This window comes from Xiphophorus hellerii, chromosome 7 (assembly GCF_003331165.1).
Source record: "Xiphophorus hellerii strain 12219 chromosome 7, Xiphophorus_hellerii-4.1, whole genome shotgun sequence".
Classification (NCBI taxonomy): domain Eukaryota; kingdom Metazoa; phylum Chordata; class Actinopteri; order Cyprinodontiformes; family Poeciliidae; genus Xiphophorus; species Xiphophorus hellerii.
Window position 1 is genome coordinate 710,803 of NC_045678.1, and position 21,702 is coordinate 732,504.

The 21,702-nt window shown below is 37.4% G+C and overlaps 2 protein-coding genes across 6 annotated transcripts in view; both read left to right on the forward strand.

Annotated features, from left to right (window-relative positions):
• The window catches only part of wdr4 (WD repeat domain 4), a 48,016-nt gene extending 46,962 nt beyond the window's left edge, over positions 1-1,054 (forward strand). For 2 of the 3 annotated variants that reach the window (XM_032567051.1, XM_032567050.1), the window contains one exon: positions 607-1,054. In XM_032567051.1, the coding sequence (XP_032422942.1) occupies positions 607-651 (45 nt within the window). In that variant the 3' untranslated portion in view covers positions 652-1,054. The remainder of the gene's footprint in view (positions 1-606) is intronic. The other variant, XR_004339836.1, reaches the window with a different exon arrangement.
• A 4,608-nt stretch (positions 1,055-5,662) lies between these two features.
• LOC116723006 (SH3 domain-binding protein 4) overlaps positions 5,663-21,702 on the forward strand; it is an 82,543-nt gene continuing 66,503 nt past the window's right edge. Inside the window, exon 1 of one of the 3 annotated variants that reach the window (XM_032567496.1) lies at positions 5,663-5,839. The gene's annotated coding sequence lies outside the window, so the exon portion shown is untranslated. The remainder of the gene's footprint in view (positions 5,840-21,702) is intronic. The other 2 variants (XM_032567494.1, XM_032567493.1) reach the window with 2 other exon arrangements.

Consider the following 21,702-nt stretch of genomic DNA (forward strand, 5'->3'; position numbering starts at 1 on the left):
GCAGTCTTTATCATTATGTTTGGGCTAGTAATTAATTTCTATAAGACGAAATGAAATATCTGGGTTTATTTGAGTCCATCAGAACCAGAACCTGGAGGTTTCTCCATTGCTGAGTGTTGCTGCAAACATCAGCAGAGAGTTGAGCACAGCTGCTGCTGCTCACATCCCATCAGCAATAGTGAGGAACAGAGAATCATGGAAAAGCTCACTACCTGGGTTAGAACCGAACCGCACATTAACTGGTTAGAGAGCGAATTGCTACTGGAAAAGCAGCTTTAGTTTGTTTTCAAAGCCTGGTCCTTACGGCTCACTGCCTCAATGTTTCCCTTCTCTAACACACCTGTTTCAGGTGATTGCAGTTCAGCAAAAGCTCGTTAATCAGCCATCAATTGAAATTATGTGCTTTGAAGCAGGAAAATACATAAAATATGCAGTGCAGGTTGCCTTGAGGAGCAGGGTTGGAAAAACAACTCTTAAAAAGCCAAGCTTGCATGAATCATGATCAGACTTTTCAAGTCATTTGTGGAAATAGCTGCAATGACACTGGGGTTTAGTTTATCCTGTAAAATTGCATTTCACCTACTCATGCTTTATTTTTCATGACAGATTTCACAAGTGTCACAAACCACTTTGAGCACCTGTATAAAGTGAGCTTTGACAACGTGTCAGTGTATCTGCAGAAAAAGCAGCAACGGATTGAAGAGCATCAGCTGAAGAGGACAAAAGGTCAGAAAACAAAATGCACCAAGAAGTCAAAGAAGAAACCTGATGAAGTTTTGACTCAGCCTTCTACTTAAGTGAAGAGTAAAGAGAATCATTCAGGTTTTGTACTTTGAATGTGTGCGCCTTGCCAGTTTTATTCAGTGGTTTATTTTTACTATTTAAGATGAAACAAAATTACACCTTTTTTTCTGTTTGGCATAGTCATTGAAAGAAACCTGTTTGCCAGTATGAGCCACATACATTCTGTTGAATCATTATTATATGTTCGGTGCATTTAATTACATTTAATTTTACTCTGGGAATAATAAAGCATATTTTATTTAAAAAATTCCTATGTCAAACCTCAATTCTGTAATGATGCCACACTTTAAAAATTAAAAGTTCACATATTCATTGGAACCTAACCAGAGTTCAGGTCAACAAGGTTTGTAGGTGGACCAGAATAAGCTTAGCATTCACACCTCCCCAAACGAATCTAGTCAAATGATCTAGAACAAAATACGTTCAGGATGGGACCAAAAAAAACTCAGGCCATGCAGGATTTGGATGACATTGAAAAATTACTAGACTACTTACTAGTGGTCAGAGGAAATTTCTGCTGTCAGGTCCCATCAGAAAATGATCTTGGACTTGGTTGAGGAGGTTAGATCTTTGAAACTCCAGAAGGCCAAAAAGGACAAGAGGATAACACCCCTGGATGGGAATGGGAGCAGTTCACGCAGAAGAATAACGTGTTCATCACCGGTCTGTTTGTTAAACCTTGCTCGTACACTTGGGCGGTTACAGCGGAGTTATACTGGACCACAGATGATAATTTATGGAATTCCATCGAGCAACAGGTGGCTTCTTTTCTCCTAGCCAGAGGAATAGAGGTTGACAGAAACTGTAGAAGCCTGTCATCCACTGCCCTACGAGGAATAGCAGCAACATACCAGCTATCACCATCAATCAATCAATCAAATTTTATTTGTATAGCACATTTCAGCAGCAAGGCATTTCAAAGTGCTTTACATCATATCAAACACAGAAACACAATGCAACATAGAATCAACAATCAAAACACGACGTTAAGTCAGGTTCCATCAATAAATTTGTAATTGATTACATTTCAAATACAATCCTAAACAGGTGGGTTTTTAGTCGACTTTGCATCCATAAAAGATTTACCTGTTACACTCCTACTGTGTTATATGGAACAAAATACCTATTGCTATTTTTATTCCCACTCACGCTCACAATCACACAGTTTAAAACGATGTAGACAGCATTTTAATGGGCTTCTGGCACGAGGCTCCGTACACCTACACTATGAGGTTTATCAGCAGTAAGTATAAAATGGACTTGTTAATGTAAGGGAAGAAGTTGAGAGGTTCAAATGTTTCATGAACTGCTTTTTGTCCGCGTTCCGTTTGGTCGGAACACAGACAAAGAGGACAAAATGGACATTACTAGGAAAGCTTGATTCCTGAAGAAACAAGGGAAGAGCCAGGCTTCGTGGACCTCCAGTTGCAAGATCTTCCTCAAGCTGAATGACTCACCAGAGGAGGCAAAGGTACTAGTTGTCAGAGACATCAAGGAGCTGGAGATATTTAATTGATTACTAGCCCTACTGGAGGTGAAATAGACAGTATGAACTCTGTACTGTCTGAATTACATTTAGCACTAATAATTATTCATCTGCATTGATAGATAATCTTTTACGATGGTGAATTATGATAAAATAGAATTGAAATCACTTAAGACAGAGTACAAATGTCGGGAAAAGGAGGATGAAATTGATCTGGGCAACAACTTCTACTATGAGATCATCAACAACAGCCGCTATTACTAGGGAGGATCAGTACAATATGACATTTTAACCCTAACCCAAACTTCAACAAAATCAAGTATTATCTGAACCAGATCAATCAAACATTTAGTGTTATTACCATCTCTGAAAAGTGGATATGTACCAAAAAGGGAGCTGACTTTGTTCTAGACGGATATGAGTTTAACTATGTAAATAGTTAAACTCATATAACTATGAGTTATATGATAGTTACATGATATAACTATCATATAACTGATGGAGGGGTAGCCATATATGTGAACAAGAATTTAGAGTATAGAATGGTTGAAAAAATGATGAGTGGTGAATGATATATTTGATAACAGTATGTATAACAGTAGAACTTTATATGGAAAAGAAAAAGAAAGTAATTATAAGTTGTATTTATAGAACATCAGGGTTCAATTTAATTACCTTTAAGGAGTGATTTGAGGGATGCAGCTTTCACTCAAAGGGTAGTATTTGTTTGTGGGGATTTTAATATCGATTTGTTTAACCCAAATAATCACAAACCAACAAATGAGTTTATTTACGTATGTAATGCCCAGCTTGAGTTTGTATCCTAAAATTACTAGACCTAGTAGAATTACTTCTCACAATGCTACATTAATAGATAACATATTTACAAACCTGATTAAAAACAACATAATAAGTGGACTATTAAGTGATGTCAGCAATCATTTACCAGTATGACCGTTGTTGAACAGGATATTGAACAATACAATAACAGAGTGAAGACAGAAGACACAATTAATGCATGTAAAGAAGAACATATATTTAAACGAAAAGAATTCCTTTTTACATGTCCTATTATGTTTTGGGAGACCCCAGTCAATTCTATGAAAAACAATCTTAGTTGAATTAAACTGACTTCAAAACACAATTGATGAGGGGTTTGAATGATTTTGGGCTTAACTAAGCAATAAACACTTGCACAAGCTGTAGCATGCAAAAATTGTGCATTTACTAATTATGCATATTTGTATTCAGCTTCATTAAATGAGATCATTAAATGAAACTGCTTCCATGAATCACCTGTCTGTAGTTCTTTTTTAGTATAAATCCAACCGTTTTGTGTAGGCTCTGAGATTTTAGACCATTAGTTAAAAACAAAAACTGCTTCACGAAGACCAAAAAAACAACAACAACAGACAGGTCAGGTAGAAAAAAGCTATGGAGAAGTTCAGAACAAGGAAGATTATAAAACAATATTGAAAGTTTTGAGCATCTCACTGAGCATTAATCAGAGGAGCAGCCAAGAGGTAATTTTTGAGAAGCTGCAAAGATTCACAGCTCAGATGGATACTTTGACATCCACACTGTAGTGGACTATGCAGCCACCACACACATGGTGGTGGCTGCATAGTGATGAGAACTACTGGGAAGATAGATGATACTAAGAAAGAAAAATACTGGAATAAAGATTGGAACAGTTGTTTATTCTCCAGTAGCACACTGACCTTAAACTTACAACCAGTTGCAAAAATGGTTTACATCAAAGAACATGTTATTACAACAAAAGGTGTTTCTGCATTGTATTGACTTAGCAGATAGTGGGTAATATCATTACCCACTACTTGGCAGCATTAAGGACCAGAAGCACTCACAAATCACTGAAATCTTTAAATACTTGAGATCCCTGTAAAAACTCTAACTTCTAATTTTAATTGCACAGACAGAAAATACACCATAATGTGAAGGACAGTAACAAAACTTAGTTATATTTAGGAGAGTAAAACAGCGTTGATTAGGTTATTGTTGTGTTTATAAGTAAGAGCAGAATGGCCTAAGTCAAGGCAAATTCTGCCTAAGTCACTTTTATGTTTGCTATACTATCAATGTTGTTTTACTTTATTTGAAAACTTGTTCACACAACTAGTTGAAGTTTCTGTTACAATACAAAATACCAATGTGTTTGCTTAAAAAATTGTTTTCTTGATTTCCGAAAACATTCAATATGACCTAGTCTGCCGCAAGGATTTGAAGGTTATGAAGTAGTATTTAAAATGAAGACAAAAATAGTCCCCAATAGATAAAATAGCACAGTTCTGCCCTTTATTTATTTATTTATTTATTTATTTTAACAAAATATTTAATTTGAAACTTATTTCAATTAATTTATTTTATGAGAAAATAATTTTATTCATCTAATTTCCCAATTTTTTTACGTTTTGAGCCATTAATTTTAGTCTTGTGGAAGTTAAGTTTGTTCCATGAATTTTTTGCCTATTCAGAATTTTGTATGTGCATGTTTACATATGATAAATAAATGCTTATTAAACATATAAATTGTACATTAATCCATTCAGAGATTGAATATAAATCAAACCAGATAGAGACCAATTAAGTAAACCATTAGACTGTTAACGGAAATTGGAACTTGAAGCTGGGATTGACGTCATGTCCGAGTTCCAGTTAGCATAGTCAGAGAAGTCGAGGTTATAAAATGGGAATTCCCAATTAGCCATTGTTCATAAAGCAATCACTTTTCACATGCACACCAACATCTCTTTTAATTTGTTCATATTAGAGTTGCAGGTGCTACATGTAACATTGATTCCAGACACACTCTTGCAAGTGTTTCTCGCTATATTAACATGTTTCCACCACAGCTATTATTCATGGAGCTGCCTTATTGGATCTCAAAGTCGGAGTTTGAAAAATTCCCCGACTTTCAGAGTGAGACTGTCTGAATTCGTTACAATTCGTTACAATGTTACAATTGAATTTTCTGGCTCAGAAAACAGAATTTCCTATTCGTACCACAAATGGAACGCAGCAGTATTGTCAAAACGGGCAACTTTTTGGACTCAAAAAGTTGGGGCCAATAGTCAAAAAGGTTAAGAACCCCTGGCCAATTGTGATAAAAATGAGCAGTTTAGGTTATGGTTTTTTTTGTTTGTTTTTTTTAAGTATAAAATTTAGTCTAAAATGTTATTAATTATATATTAACTATATATATAATATTAGAATTATTAGAACTAATATATAATTATATAATTATTCGCGTAACCGTCGAGAGGGAATTACTTAAAGAAGTGACAGCGTGACATCATGTCTTTATGGAAATTAGTGCCAGTGAAGCCACTCCCTGCTCCGGTGACATCAGACGAAGCTCGGCAGCTTTCCTCTTGAAGCCTCCGGGGGTGAAGCAGTACACACAGAGAGACACACGCATCCAACACAACCACCAGGAGGGAGCTCGAGAATTGCGACTGCTCGGCTGTTTTCGCTTTTCGTCTTGGTTTTATTTTATGAGAAATAAAGCCAAGAACTCCTCTCAGGCAGGTAAGATTTCAGCTTCTGTAATTTCTAATTTTCCTCCATGTTTGTTGGAGAGGCTTTTTTGTCACGGAGAGCAGAATGTTACTGTCACCTGGGAGCGACTGTAACTTTTCACTGTGGGAAAGGCAGCGCGAGTAGGGAAGAAAACGGGAGTGAACCGACATCTATTGGATTTCAATCTTTTTAAATCCTCATTGTACTCATACTTTTACACAGAAGCTCTACGTGGCTTCTTTTTCTCGTCTGTCTCTGAGTGGAACCGCTCTAGCCTCTCTAGATCGTAGCGGTGTAAAACTACAGTTTTGCTCGAAAGCAAGGATTCTTATCTTATACTTTTAATCCATCCTTAATTTCAAATGCGCTTCTAAACCATCTTAGGCTCCGGTAAGCTGTAATAAACATACGTAGGGGTGTCACAACCTGATGGTCTCTCTGTATACTAATGGTCTGTCTTTAGCTCAAGTGGGGGTGTGGAGGGGTGCAAGGTTGCCATGGCATCCAGAGAAACACAAGACCAATTTTAAGTGATTCAACATCATCATCATCATCATCATCATCTCCGCTATTCTTTGCAACATCTACAACATCCATAACCCACACTCATTTTGGCTCAAAAAGCCCCTGATCATCATCTACGTCCTTGTAGGATTTAGTCCAACATGTGAAATCTCATGAAGTTATTTTGGTTTTACATTCTATAATGTAGTCACCTATGCAAAATAATGCAATTCTTTACTCAGTTTATTTTTTTGCTTGGCGAACAAAATGCTTCATTACATTAAAATGCCAGTTGCTCTAAGATTAAAAAAATAATTAAGAATCACAACAATAACTTAAATTCTTGAGCACTTGAGACAATCTCTAAAAACACATGTAACTGCCCATTTTAAACAAGTTAACATCTAATGTCTTCAGCTCTTAGTTGTTACAGGCGGTCACCATAAAGGAAAATAAATGGCAGGTCTGGATTGGCTGTTTTCTAAATGTCAAGTAGCACTGCAATTGTATTTCACATTTCCCAGCTGCATTTTCTTTAAAATATTTTAAAAACACTAGTAAAAATCTGAAAATAGTCAATTTTCCCACAAACATTCTACAGTTATTTTTCACAGAAAAATCAACAAATACTGAACCCTGAGTAGACAGGGGTCCACTATAATATTGTTGTAAAAATATTTGCCAAAAAATGGATTTGGTAAAAAAAAAAAAAAAAAAAAAAAGGAAAGTGATTTGTTTTTTCATTATTACTAGAGGTGCACAAATTAATTACCGAGAGACTGGAATTGACTAATTACTCCTTGATTAGCCTTGATTGGTGATTGACAGATCAAATATTGACCACTCAGAATTATTTTCTTATTTATTAAAACTAGGTACTCCAACCATTTTTGTCTACAACTGACAGCATATAACTTGATTCATTTTTATAGTAATATTTGAATAAATATTTGATACAATGTTCAACCTTACACCAATTTATCAATATATTGTTACTGCAAAATCAGCATTCATAGTATGGCAAGGGACTGTTTAGAATAAAGTAATTGTTGATTGTTATACGCTTGGTGTCATGTGTTCACATGCTGCAAGCCATTTTAATATTTGACCTTTGAGAGCCAGGTGATGGACATCCACACCTGACTTGGACCACAGTCTACCTAATATGCTAAACTTTTAGTTGTCTCTCTGCATCAGTACACCTTACTCAAATATCAGCTCATTAGCAAAGCTCTGTACAGCTGGACTGCATGCTAGAGATGCAGTTTCACAATTTAATGCCAGTATGTAAGACAAGGGACACATCTAAAAGTTGCATAACTTTGGCCTTCAAGGGCAGTTTAAGACCACTGCCAAAGATCGTAGGAAGTAGAAGAGAAAACATTTACAGCATCCTTCTCAGCTCTCTCCTTAACAACTACAACTTTAACAGCAATCTGTCAAGGATGATTATTGCCCTTCATCTTTTATTATAAATAGGACTAAATGAATCAAATGTAAACAATTTACCAGATTTCGTAGCCATTAGCCATGTTTCTGTTAATGCGACTCTGCTTATGTTTCCAGAAATATCCACAGTAGGTGTTTGTGCGTAACATGGATCTGTGAGCTAAACTTGGAATCTAGTCTGAAAGAGAAGATAAGACAGACACTGGTTTGTTTCTTGAATATTCAGACTATTATTTAATCTTCCCAAAAATCTGCACCAGCATGATCCTTTGGCTTATTTCCAAAAAACATGCAAATAAGGAAACAAAAAATACTTTTGTGTATGGTTATGAGTCGCCCCAATGAGACCATTGTACCTAAGATCTGCAGTACAGCTTTTTTTCTCTCGTTTTCAACGTCCGGCTCAAAAAACATCTTTGTCCAAGCTTATCATATTTTCACCTTCCTAAAATAATGGCCAAACTGATTTTGGCAAAAAATAATAATGTGGATATAAATACATAACAAGAATCTTGTTTGAATATAAAAGAAAACCTTACTTATAAAAAATACTCAACACCAAAATATATCTAATAGGATCAATAGGAAGTGCATACTTCCTATTCCTATCAATAGGAAGTGCATACTTCCTATTGATCAGAAACATAATTTTCCCACATCTGCAACCCCCCACTTCCTGTTTGCATGGCTTTACAAACAATGAATGAAGTATTTAATTTTTTTTCCCTAAAGGAATATCTGGTTCGGGACACATATAACTCTCGCTTACACTGATTTAAATGTTCAAAATTTTGCAGATGTGACTGACTGCAGCTAACTAGTTTCTGTAGCTATAGCTAACTTCTTCTCTGTGTTTCTGAGTAGTCTTCTTTTCCTTGTGTCTAAAATCATCTGGGTTCTGAGTGACAAAATGGACAGAAAATGTTTGTCTTGTTTCATATCCTCCTGAGACCTGGCCCATACACTTACCATACCATTATAGTGGACATTTAGTTGAAGCTTATTTTTTGTTCCTACTTTGAATTACCCTTTCTAGAGTACTTTTTAGAGCAGTGGTTCTCAAATGGGGGTACGCGTACCCCTGGGAGTACGTGAAGCTTTTCAAAATATCTTTAAAAAATCAGTAGGCTCCTCATAATAAAGTCTTGGGAAAAATTATTTTGTAAAAAGTTCGATAAAATATAAATGTGTGTTCATGCACTGAATTTTATATTCAGTATTTAGTTTCAATATCCTTTAAAATAAAACGGACCCCCCCACCAAGTTAGTTTGACCCACGGACCCAGGGCACTCGTCAACGACCAGTCGTTATCATGATTACACTGTAACTATGGAGACGTGGCTAAAGCGTAGCAGCAATGCTGCTGAAAGTACAGATAAAGTGAAAAAGAAGGCAAAACCAGAGCCGACGAAGTACAGAACGTACATGGAAAAGTATGTTTTAATGGGATTTACGTCCACGATCTCTGACCCCCCCCCCAGGCACTGTGTTTTTTTTGCGGGGAGAAATTAGCCAACGCTAGCATGAAGCCGGCACACCTCCAGCGGCATCTCACCACAAAACATGGATGTCACGTTGGTAAGCCACCGGAGTTCTTCAGGAGAAAACTTTCTGAGTTCAAGTCATCCCAAGCCACAATGCGAAAAGCCTCCACTACATCAGCCAAAGCCCTGGAGGCTTCTTACGCGGTGTCTTTGCTCGTTGCTAAAGCCAAAAAACCGTTCACCATAGCGGAAGACCTACTGCTCCCCGCTGCTGTTGTATTGGCCGAAACTATGCTGGACAAAAAATCAGCGGATACATTAAAAACTGTGCCTCTGTCTAATGACACCGTTTGCCGCAGAATAGATAACATGGGCACAGACATTGTCGAACAAGTTGTGGGGAAACTTGGCGACTCATTTTCACTGCAGCTGGATGAATCCACAGATGCGCAACTTGTTGCATTTGTAAGATACATTGACACGGACAACATCTGTGAACACATCCTATTCTGCAAAGAAATGGAGGGGCGAACAACCGGAGAGGACATTTTTAATGTCGTTAACATGTTTTTCACTGAAAACGCTATCAGCTGGAAATCCTGCAGCAGCGTCTGCACAGATGCCTGTGGTGATGGAGGCCATCACCACAGGTTTATCGTGGTGATGGTTTATCGTCAAACCATTTTGTGACAGTCAGCTAAGATGCTCCCTTCTGTTCACAGTGGCCTATCTTCTGGTAGCTGGCGTGGCTTTGGTATTTTTTGGTTCACCATAATGGTTCCAGATGCTGGAAGACCCTTTGAGAAGTTTGCAGAACTTATTCCTCATCATTTTCTGTCAGGATCTGTGTTTTTCTATGTATTTATTTTGAGTTTCCGTGTCTTCTGAGTTTCCATGTTGTCCTGTCTTCCTCTTGATTGTTCCCAGGTGTGTCTCGTTGTGTATTTAATGTCACCTGTGTCTCTGTGTCTTCGTCGGGTCCTTGTCGTTACTTGCCTCCCTTGGCGTTTGTCGTTCCGTTCCTGTGTGCCCAGTCTGTTTTTCGTCCCTCGTTTACCGGTTGCTACCGGCGTCGAGCCCTGGCTTCAGCTCGGCCGTGCTGCCCGGCTTTGGGACTCTGGGAAAGCCAAGATAAGCCATGTGTGCTGATATTCTGAAGAAAGTTCTTGTTTATGCATGATTTTATACTTCTATCATGTTTGAAATAAATAAAAAAATATAAACAATTAAATAAGTAAAAATAAATAAAGTCTTCATTTCTTTGGCAATAGTGTCTAGGGACACCCCTGCAGTTTACAGCCATTTTTGGTTTTCATTCCATGTAGCAAGCAATAGACTTCAATCAGAAATGGATAACTTCTGGTTATTAAATTTATTTTTCAAATTTGACCTCTTCTTGGGCTAATGTGATTCATTAATCACTAATCTGTACATTTTTCTATTTTTTGAATGCGTCATAATTTAAACTGAAATCGTCCTGATGTCCACTACAATGGACATGCTGTGAAATTTAAATTTATTATTTTTTTTTTTATAAAATGGTAAGGTGTTCATTTTGGCCTAAATAGGTAGGAAATCACATAAATACAAAAATTGGAAGACACGTTTTTTCTTCAGTTCTCCGGAGGATATAAATCACTGGCCATGAACTTTGAGCTAAGCTTCCAGTTATTTATTGATTTTTTGGGAAGACATCGTTCTTTGCCAACTACCATTAAAACAAGAAGAAGCTCGTCAGCTGATCCACAGTAGTACCTAAGCGAAACTCTTCCATACTCAGCTCTGCGTCTGCACGGCTCTCCTTTATGCATACAAAATACTCCCGCCTGGTAAGAAGTGTGGACTAGATAGTGCCTCGCGATGCACATTACGTCATCATTTCATAATATAAAATCCACTGCTTTACCGTAAACGAGACAGTATGGCACACCCTTTATTGAGCATTCTCTTGTGTTTGTGCAGAGAGTTGGGATGTTTTTGCTGGCGGTTACTATTTGAGCATATTGATTACAGTGCAGTAAGTATTTTTTCATTTATTTTCAAATAAAAACAACTTCGCAAAACCAGCAAGTTACTGTTCTTAACTTCTGTTTATGTCATAACTCTAAACACTGACTTTAATCACTTTAAAGTTTGTATAAACTTTAACATATTTTATCAGGATATTATGAAAGAGCAGCACAAAGAGTAATGATGAAAACTAAATACAGTTTTCAACATTTCTCATATAGAAAAGAAAATCCAATAAGTGTGTCACTCATATGTACTTACCCCACTTGCCCAGTCAAAAATAGAGCCAAAAACCATTGCAGTTGCAGGTGTTTAGGAGTATGTTTCAACCAGCTTTATACAATAATAGACTGAAAATGTGTCTATTTTTTTCTGGATGGGTACCTTTAGAACCCCAGACTGTGAATAGGCTATAGATCAGGTCTTTAACTGGACTATTCTAACTCAGAAAACAATGTAAACCGTTCCAATGTGTCTCTGGGTGTATGCTAAGTATCACTGTCTGCTAGAAGCTGTTCAACCTTATGACTTGAATACCAGTTCAAGTCATAAGCAGCTTCTAACGTATATTTTCTTCTGGACTGCCCTAAGTTTAGCTGAACCCATCATCCTGTCAGCTTTAACAAACTTCCCTGTCCCAGCTGAAGAAAAACATCCCCACATCATGATGGTGCCACCACCACTATGTTTCACAGTATAGCTTTTCTCATTGGGTGACTTCTGAAGGCTGCACTGGATTTTAATTAGGGGTGTCAGAGTAAAATGCAAACCACACTTTGCAGATTTGTATTAGTGAGACTGTGTGGTTTTACTCAAATAGGAGGAAATGCTTTGTTTGTTGGGAATTGTTTTCTGTGTAATTATAATATTTCTTTTGTCGTTGAATAAGAAGATTTGCGCAGTAAATGTGTTTCAGTTCAGTTAGTTGACAAAGCTACAATAGTTAAAATATGCATGACCTCATCAGATTATAGCAAAATATCCTAATGCACAAACCTCTCAGGAATAAATGAAAGAAATCACCTTCTTTTACTATCAACTATAGTGATTAAGCTCAGTTATTGTGAAGATTATATTTAATGTGTTCATGATCTGCATATTTGTTGCTTGCTTTGTTTAGTTCTGTCTGAGTCCAGTAACCACTCACTAAGGTTTTCAATAACATTCCCACCCTTGATTGCAATGTCAATTTGATCAGTGTATGTCTCTGCCAGGACCGAGTTGCACCTGCATTCTATACTGGGAATATTCCTCAGAGAGTCGGGTTCATATTGACATGATGGCATCACATCCATGAAGTGAATCTCGCAATTGAGATCTGGTGAGTGTGGAGGCCATTTGAGTACAATGAACTCATTGTTGTGTTCAAGAAACCAGTCTGAGATGATTCGCGCATTATGACATGGTGCGTTATCCTGCTGGAAGTAACCATCAGAAGATCTTACACTGTGGTCATAAAGGGGTGGACATGGTCAGCAACAATACTCAAGTAGGATGTGGCGTTGACAAGATGCTCAGTTGGTACTAATGGACCCAAAGTATGCCAGGAAAATATCCCCCACATCATTGCACCACCAAAATCAGCCTGAACCATTGATACAACGCAGGATGGATCCGTGCTCTCATGTTGCTGACACCAAATTCTGACCCTACCATCCGAATGTCGCAGCAGAAATCGAGAGTCATCAGACCAGGCAACATTTTTCCAATCTTCTGTTGTCTCAATTTTGGTGAGCCTGTGCGAACTGTAGCCTCAGTTTCCTGTTCTTAGCTGACAGGAGTGGCACCCTGTGTGGTCTTCTGCTGCTGTAGCCCATCCGCCTCAAGGTTTGACGTGTTGTGCATTCAAGTTGCTCTTCTGCATATCTCGGTTGTAACAAGTGGTTATTTGAGTTACTATTCCCGTTCTATCAGCTCCAACCAATCTGGCCATTCTCCTCTGAGCTCTGACATCAACAAGGCAACAAGGCCCCACAGAACTGCCGCTTACTGGATATTTTCTCTTTTTCGGACCCTTCTTGTAATCCCTAGAGATGGTTGTGTGTGACAATCCCAGTAGATCAGCAGTTTCTGAAACACTCAGATCTGCCCATCTGCCACCAACATCCATGCCATGTTCAAAGTCTCTTAAATCACCTTTGTTCCTCATTCTGATGCTCAGTTTGAACTACAGCAGATCATCTTGGCCATGTCTACGTGCCTAAATGCATTGAGTTGCTGCCATGTGATTATCTGATTCAACATTTGCATTAATGAGCAGTTGGACAGGTGTACCTAATAAAGTGGCCTGTGAGTGTATTTTTAGCATGTAATGCTCTGGCTCCAGGATTGGTTACATGGAATGTGAAGAGTTTTTGATATACCCTCACCGAAAGATAAAACAAAGGAGTACTAAAGAGATTTCTTGGTTGTTTTGGTCTAAGCTGGTGAAACAGGCAAAAGAATAAAATGCTTTTTGGATTATTGGCTCTCCCTGATTTAAACCACATATCGGAACATTGTACTGACACAGTAACACAATAGAAGATTAATGCATGACGCTTCATGACTATGTGGAGTCTCACCTAGAACACAGACCACAAAACAGGAAAGGTGAAACACGTTTTACCAATAAAAACCCTAGGCAGGATCCTAGGATCCAAAAACAGCGCATGCATGTTTTAGGTGTTTCACTTGTGCCACACCTAACTTGAATAAGTGGGTAATTAACAGGCTTTCTGCAGTACTTGATGGCACGCAGAGAAGGTCATGTAATCATTTGAATCAGGTGTTTTGGAACAGAGACAGTTCTGTTGATCAGAAACATTCAGTCACCATTTACTGTGTATTTCTGTGTTGTATTGGAATGATTGTATGTTTATCAGCACCCCAAATCACGCTAGAATGTAAAGCAGTAAAACAACACATAACACCATACCAGAATATTTCTAGTGCTACAAATTTCTCCCTGCTCAAGCGTTCTGTTTTACAATAGAATTTAAATGCCTTGCATAGTATTAATACACAAATTACTGCTTAATGTGTAAGTGAGGCTTGTCTAGACGGTCTTGTCAGAAACTTAGTGTCAGGACTCTGCGTTTTTGTGTTTATTTTTCATCTTATTTTGCGTTATGTTTTAGTTTAGCCTTCCATTTTAACATGGTCATTTTAGTTGTATTATTTTGATATAATTTGTTTTGTTAGATTGGTCTTGTTCTTGCTTTAATCTTTTCAGCCCCCTTGTAATATTTCTTGCTATGTTTATTTCTTAGTTATTTTATCTTCCTAGTTTAGGTTATTCTTAGAAGTCTGAGTTTATGTATATCTTTAACAGGGTTTCCCCCAGTGTATTATAAGCCTGGCGGCCTGCCATGTTTTACTAGCCTCCCACAGGCTAAGCGTTGATTGTTTTTGTTTTTAGGAAAATTATAATTAAAAAAAAAAAGTCTTATTGATAGGTTGTGAATAAGACTGTCATGACACCATCAGAAACATGACATAACACCTGTCATGAGCATGAGTAAGTCTTCATAAATATTTATGACTGTTGTCAGAAAGTGTCATTCGGTAAATCATAACACTTTTACCACAAAGTTGACATTATTCAAAATGTCTTCGTTATGACAACTTGACATTAACTAAGAAATCATGATCCGACATAAATTTGTTATAAAAGTATTACTGATTAAACTTTAAAAATGATGTATCTTTATGTTATTAAAGCTAAAGTTTAATCAGTAATACTTTTATAACAAATTTATGTCAGATCATGATTTCTTAGTTAATGTCAAGTTGTCATAACGAAGACATTTTGAATAATGTCAACTTTGTATTAAAAATGTCATGATTTACCGAATGACACTTTCTGACAACAGTCATAAATATTCATGAAGACTTACTCATGTTTATAACAGGTGTTATGTCAAGTTTATGACAGTGTCAGGACTCTGCGTTTTATTCACAACCCATCAAATAAAGTGTTACCAAAAAAAATCACTTAATTTTTAATTGTTTTTTTTAAGTCGGGTTGCAAGCTTCTCTGTTACTCTGAACATTTCACTGGCGGGGCAGATTTATTCCTAAAATATAGGTTTATAGAAGATAAGTTTATAGTTTATGCATTTAAAGCCGGAAGCGCGCAGACCAATCACACAGCTGGCGTCTCTCTGCGTTGCCTCCCGCGTTGCTGCTGCTTATTTCTGACGTTTGCCTCAGCGCAGATAGCGCACGCCTCCATTCACTCAAACTGGACACATTCTGACCTGTATGGATATTTACATCAACCCCCTGTGAGGAATTATTTCTCTTTGGAAAACTCCGCATGAAGAAACAATTGTGCAGCGTTTACATCTCAACACGCTGCCCAGCAGCGTGTGGCTCTGTCTTCTGTGTAAAGTTTATTTATGTGGTCCCGGTTGGCCGGAGCATTATTGTTTAACGAACCAGCGCTAACCACTCATCATGCATGTTCAGCCCGGTGAGGAGCTTTCGCGCTCTCCTCGTAGTCACGCATCTCGCTGGTTTTATATCATTTTATTATTATTTCTATTATTATTTTCCGGTTACGCAAAGCATCAAACCACACCAAATGCTTTGTCTGCTTAGTCAGCATGGAGATCTGAAAAACTTGTCCATTAAAATGCGAGCAACCAGAACAGTTTCTGTGACTCTTATTAAAAACTCAACAGACACAAAATGGAAGAGCTACTAAAGCCACATTAGCAGCATTACATTAAATCTCTCGTTTGTTGCACATCTCTGCGTGCAGTGCAGCGGATTTAACTCATCATGCAGGGCTGGCTGAAGGCTGTATGAGGCCTTGAGCAGACTTTGACTTAGGGGCCCCTCTTCCTGCTAAAAACATCAGCTTCAGGGTTAGATTTAGTGAAATGTTGGAGAGTGGGAGAGGTTTAATTGGCCAACTTAAAAATAATCAGTTATAATTGCAGTTTACTAATTTGTATTTGTGAACAAACTCAAAGATTAAACTCAGAGCATCAGATTGTAGCTGTGGTAACAAAACAATCTAACTATGAATATTGTTCTTTGAACTTTTATCAAGTAAACTTGCCAGCTCCTTAAAATCTTACATTTAATGTTAAACAATTTACAATCTTTTAACTTATGTATGCTGAAACCATTAAATCAAATTTAGCAGCATTGATAATCTCAATAAACAAATGTTACATTTATCTATCTGTGGTCTTTGGTAAAATATTAGCATTTATTGGGCCCCTGAATCCCTGGGGGATCTAATGAAGCCACTGATGTAATTTGGATTAAACAGAAGTGCAAATAATGGATATTCATTTTAATTGTATTTTTGGGGCCTGCCATGCAAAGCAATGGCAGGAACCTATTGCTATTGTCGGAGAAAGTGTTTCTTTATTCTTTATTTTTCTTCCGTAACCGTTAATGCGGCTCATACCGCTGGGTGCACACCTACAAATGAGGTATCAAAACGTGCAGAAAATTCACGCCATTCCAGCTATTACTTCTGGTGGGATTTGGGCTTAACGTGGCGACATAATTCGCAAAAAACTACGAAAAAAACCCCATTATAAGTCAATGGGAAAAATCCTAGAAATACCCTATTTTTGAGGATTTTCTGTGTCGTCACAATTTCACCTAGAAATGCCATTCAAATTTCATTTTGTAGATACGTCTGTGATCTCTTCGAAAGTGAAGACGGCTCGTCGATACCAGTTACGGTTTGTCCACAATTTGCCTCTAAGCGACCCAAAGTTTCTCATTTTTCCTAAAGTTAGAGTGCGTCTCTGGCTGCTTAGAGTGAGAGATGAAGACAACTTTTTCAGCCCAAATCATTTTTGAAATCGCCATCACGCCCACAAATATCGCACGATTAGTATCACAATCGGTCCTGACATTGATACGCCTGTCTGCTCCGGTAAAATGTTTTCGAAATTTATCTAGACCGTACGGTTTTCTGTCACGGTGCTTCAGAGCAAAGTCATGCGACAGGATTTTCTGAGGCTGTCTGAGGCTCTCTCCCATGTATTTGAATAGAATTTCAGATCTGGGCACAACATTTCTTTCTCTCATCACTGTAAATGCTCTGAGTGAGGTACAGATATGAATCTCGGGACTATCGCAGAAGACACATTGCCCTCTCATACGCTCAAAACGCTTTTCGAATATGTATTACGGTTCCCGAACAAGAAGGATTTGTTTCCAATGCTTTTTTTCAGTAAACCGTGTTGGCTCAAACACACAATTGTGTGTTTGAGCATGTATGACTCACAGCTCACACCTGCTGAGACCATTATTTGCCATAGCAACGGAACTCAAGAGGCTGTTGGCTGCTGATTTGGACTACAAATACGCATCGCTGTAGTTCTATCTATCCTCAGTTGAAACAGATCAGGACTGAGAACTGGCCTTTAGAACTACCCGCTGCTATGGGCTGTATATAACTGATTTAACTCAGTAACTGTTACACATATGATTATTTTGGAACTTTAAAATTAAGCATACTGAAAATTTCAAAATAAAAGCCTTGAATATTTTACATGACGTAATTGCTCTTTTTGGCCGTATATGACTTTTTCATCCAAAGCAATGTTACACATGGGATTAGTTCGGAACTTTAAAATGGAGCATAATAATAATTTCAAAATAAAAGCCTTGAATATTTTTACATCAGGTAATTGCTGTTTTTGGCTTTATGTGACTTTTTCATCCAAAGCACTGTTACACATGGGATTAGTTTGGAACTTTAAAATTAAGCATACTGAAAATTTCAAAATAAAAGCCTTGAATATTTTTACATCAGCTTCTTGTGTTTTGAGTATTATATAACTATTTTAACCCAAGGACTATTACGCATGGGATTAGTTTGGCCCTTTGAAATGAAGTTTAACAAAACTTCCAAAATAAAAGCCTTGACAACATTTTAAATCGTACTGAATGGTGCACGTCCGCCTCGCTTAACGTTCTTGTGGTTCTCCGCGTGCCACTGATTACGTTGCGGCGTTCTTTAGCGTCGACGCCAATTTGTGGCGTGACGACGCCGGGCCCAAGCCCGACGGGCGCGCCTTGGCAGGCCCCGGCTAAATTTCTTCAGAAATTTTGTTTTTCTAGTTTTGATTTGTTGTTTTTAAGATTCTATAGTGGTGGGTTTAAATAGCATTTCACTAGCGATGTTTTCCCATTACACCTAATTAGGTGTACTGGGTAATTACCCAATAATATTTTTACATTTCCTGTCTACTTAACATCTTTTAATACAAAAACACGGTGCACCGCCTCGGCGCCCCAACCAAATTTTCTGGGGGAAACCCTGTCTTTATTTATTGATTCTTTCTAAGTTGTTTCTTTAGTCCTTCTAGTCATTCCTTATTTCAACTCCCTCACAGTATGTCTAGTTTTCCTGTCTCACAACCTTAGGTTTAGTTTAGTTATGTCTTCATCCATGCCCATCTTCCTTTAGTAATCCTAATTAGATTATTCATCAAGTCCTTCAAGCTCCTCCCATAGAGTTTCTACTTTTTTTTCATTTTGTCACTTTAGGTTTAGTTAGTCCTTTTGCCTGAATCTATGTCCATCTCTCTTTAGTGATTCTAGTTAGGTTATTTCTTTGCTTAGTCTTTCTAGTTACTCTAGCTCTGTGTTCCTTATTCTTATCTTTAGATCATCCTTATTTCTATTTTTGGTTTCCTCATAGTTTCCCCCTCATATCCTTTTCGTTTCCTAGTTATCTTATTGTCTCTATCTTAGTGTCTCAGTATTAGAATTATTCCTAGATCACTTATGTTACCTCAATCAATCTTTTGTGTTCTCTTGTAGATCCTTGTTGTTTCTCTGTGCCATTTTCTCCCTGCTCCTCAGTCTGGCTCTTGCTTACACCTGCTGTCAATTAAGCTCATCAGTCCTGGTTTTGTCTAGCTCTCTACCTCCCAGTATTTAGGCGTCTCTTCCGCTTCCATTCCTCATCAGATCCTCTTGTACACTTACCCTCAGTCTACTTTGCGTACCTGTTCCTCCCCCCGAGATTCCTGGTTTGATGTACTTTTCATGTTTTGCTGCTACCTTGGATCCTCTAGTACCATTTCATTAAATCATCAAACTCAACTGCTGCCTCTGCTTCTCTGCATTTGGGTCCATCTTTCAACAGCCTACATCATGACACTTAGTATGACTGTAGTGAGCTTCCTTTGTTACACAGTTCATTAAGCTGATTGTATGTTGTTTTTACTCCTATGCAAATATGAAAGATTACTGTTGCTATGGCAACTGGTATTTGGTTGAGTTTGGAACATGCTTTGGCGTTTTCAGTGAGACATGGTTTCAAAGTGGATTTTTGTATCTACTTTATTCCTGCATCGCATGATGACACATTGCTGTTGGTAACTTTTGGAGCAACATTTTTACATTTAAACAAACTGACAGAGCAAATACCAGTAAAAACAAACTTTTATGTCTTAAATGGGGTAATATTGCTGGCTCTGCCTCACCCCATAGTGATCGACTCATTGCAGCTGTGCAGCGCCACCGCATAACTCTGGTTTTACTTGGCCTATTAACACAATTTAAAAACTGGTGTGTAGTTTATAATGTGCACTTTAAGCACAAGTTGAAAGTGACGGCAGAGTCATGCTGCTACGCCGTCACAAACCAGACATGTTAAAAAGACGGTATAAGCCTACGGACCCCTATGGTTTAACGTATCGATACTCGCTGATGAAAAATCGACACCTTGCGAGGGTGGAAAAAATCGATAAATATTGTAGAATCGATATAATTATACAGCCCTAATTATTAACATATTTACTTGCCGTTTTCTTCTAATTTAAATTACTCAGAGGATAATAGTTATGTGTTTAACTATAGTCATTTGTTGCTATAGGTTAAGAATATGGTCAGGAAGAGAAAGACGGTTATAAAAGTATGCAACTAAAATCCTACTTCGTATACTCTTTTCAGAAGCCAAGGATTTCTCTTTTGTCCTTTGTTCTATTCAGTTCAATTTGAGTTTATTTATATATCATCATTATACAACAAATATAGCCCAATCAATGGTGTAAGGATTGTTTTACATGGGACTGAAGTAGACTTTTTTTGTTCATCATTTTGACTGACAGGATTAAAAAAAATTCCAGGCTATTTTTGTTTCATTTAACTTTTTTCTGTTTTGTTTTTTTTTTTTTTAACGGAGACTCTTAAAAAAATGTAAACAAAAACAGAGTAATATTTCCTCATTTAATATTGTGAACCAAAGAGACGCTTGTGTCTCTAAAGATTCAGGTTGCAGATCCCTGATCTAGCAGATGGAAAGTGTGATCCTATCTCGATACAGCAGCTAAAACTTTTAAGTGCAGTATTATAATTTTTAATTCATTGTTAAAATAAAATTGTGAAGATTTAAAAAATATCTACCATTGAATATTTAAAAAAGACATTTATTTAGTATAATTTCTTCAGAATCCCTCTTGGCCCCCCGTCTAGAACCGTTCCTGAGCTGCAGGCGGTGCATTTTTACTTGGCATGTTTTTTCTTCATTGATAGGAAGTCAGATTATCCAAACTGGTAAACCACATTAATACAATATTTGTGAAATAATACATTAAGTGACCGCTGAACAATTATTCATAAAATATATCAACATTTCTGAATAAAACACAGAAAATAATGTAATGTAGGAAATATTTATGTATATACTGTTAATCTATTCATATGATTTGTTCTTTAAATGGCCACTTATTTTGGTTAATGCTATTATTTATTAAATATCATCCAAACTCGACATCCTAAGCAAATAATCAAACCACAATAGTCAGTTAAAATCACAATAATAAACTTAATCAATCATAACAAAATGTTCTGTACCATATCAGCATCAGGAGATGATTGAGGACTCTGATGTCTGGTTCTTTAGGTTCTGCAGAATGGATCTCCTGATCCATTCTGTCTGATATTCAGCGGCACACTGCGCCACGATGGACACATTTTTTTTTTGTCTTTTGATGTACACAGCATCCATCCTCACTGAAATTGTTAAGCTTATAATGTGTGTCTTTTCACTCACGTCTATATTTTTAAAAGCGTCTTTGCTTCTAAGGACATGGAATCAGGTAGAGAACATTTAAAAAAATACTGATTGATGGCAGCTCACCACGGCTGCGCAGTGTCCATCTCTAGGCAGTGATATTCACTGCCTAGAATATTCAGTGATATTCAACATCGGTCCACAGCGTTCAGGGGTCCTTTAGCTCCCGCCACGACAATTTAGCTGACCTTAATATTTCCTGAGTTTTATTTTGGTCATTACTGTTAATCTTAGTGTTGATGTGTGTATGATGGGCGTTTCTATCGGACAGTTATCGGTTCAATACGAGACGCACATTCAATGGCCAAATATGGGACGACTCCGTATTTTACGGGATGGATGGCAACCCTATTCAAGGGTGCTGAGGTACAGTTTTAGG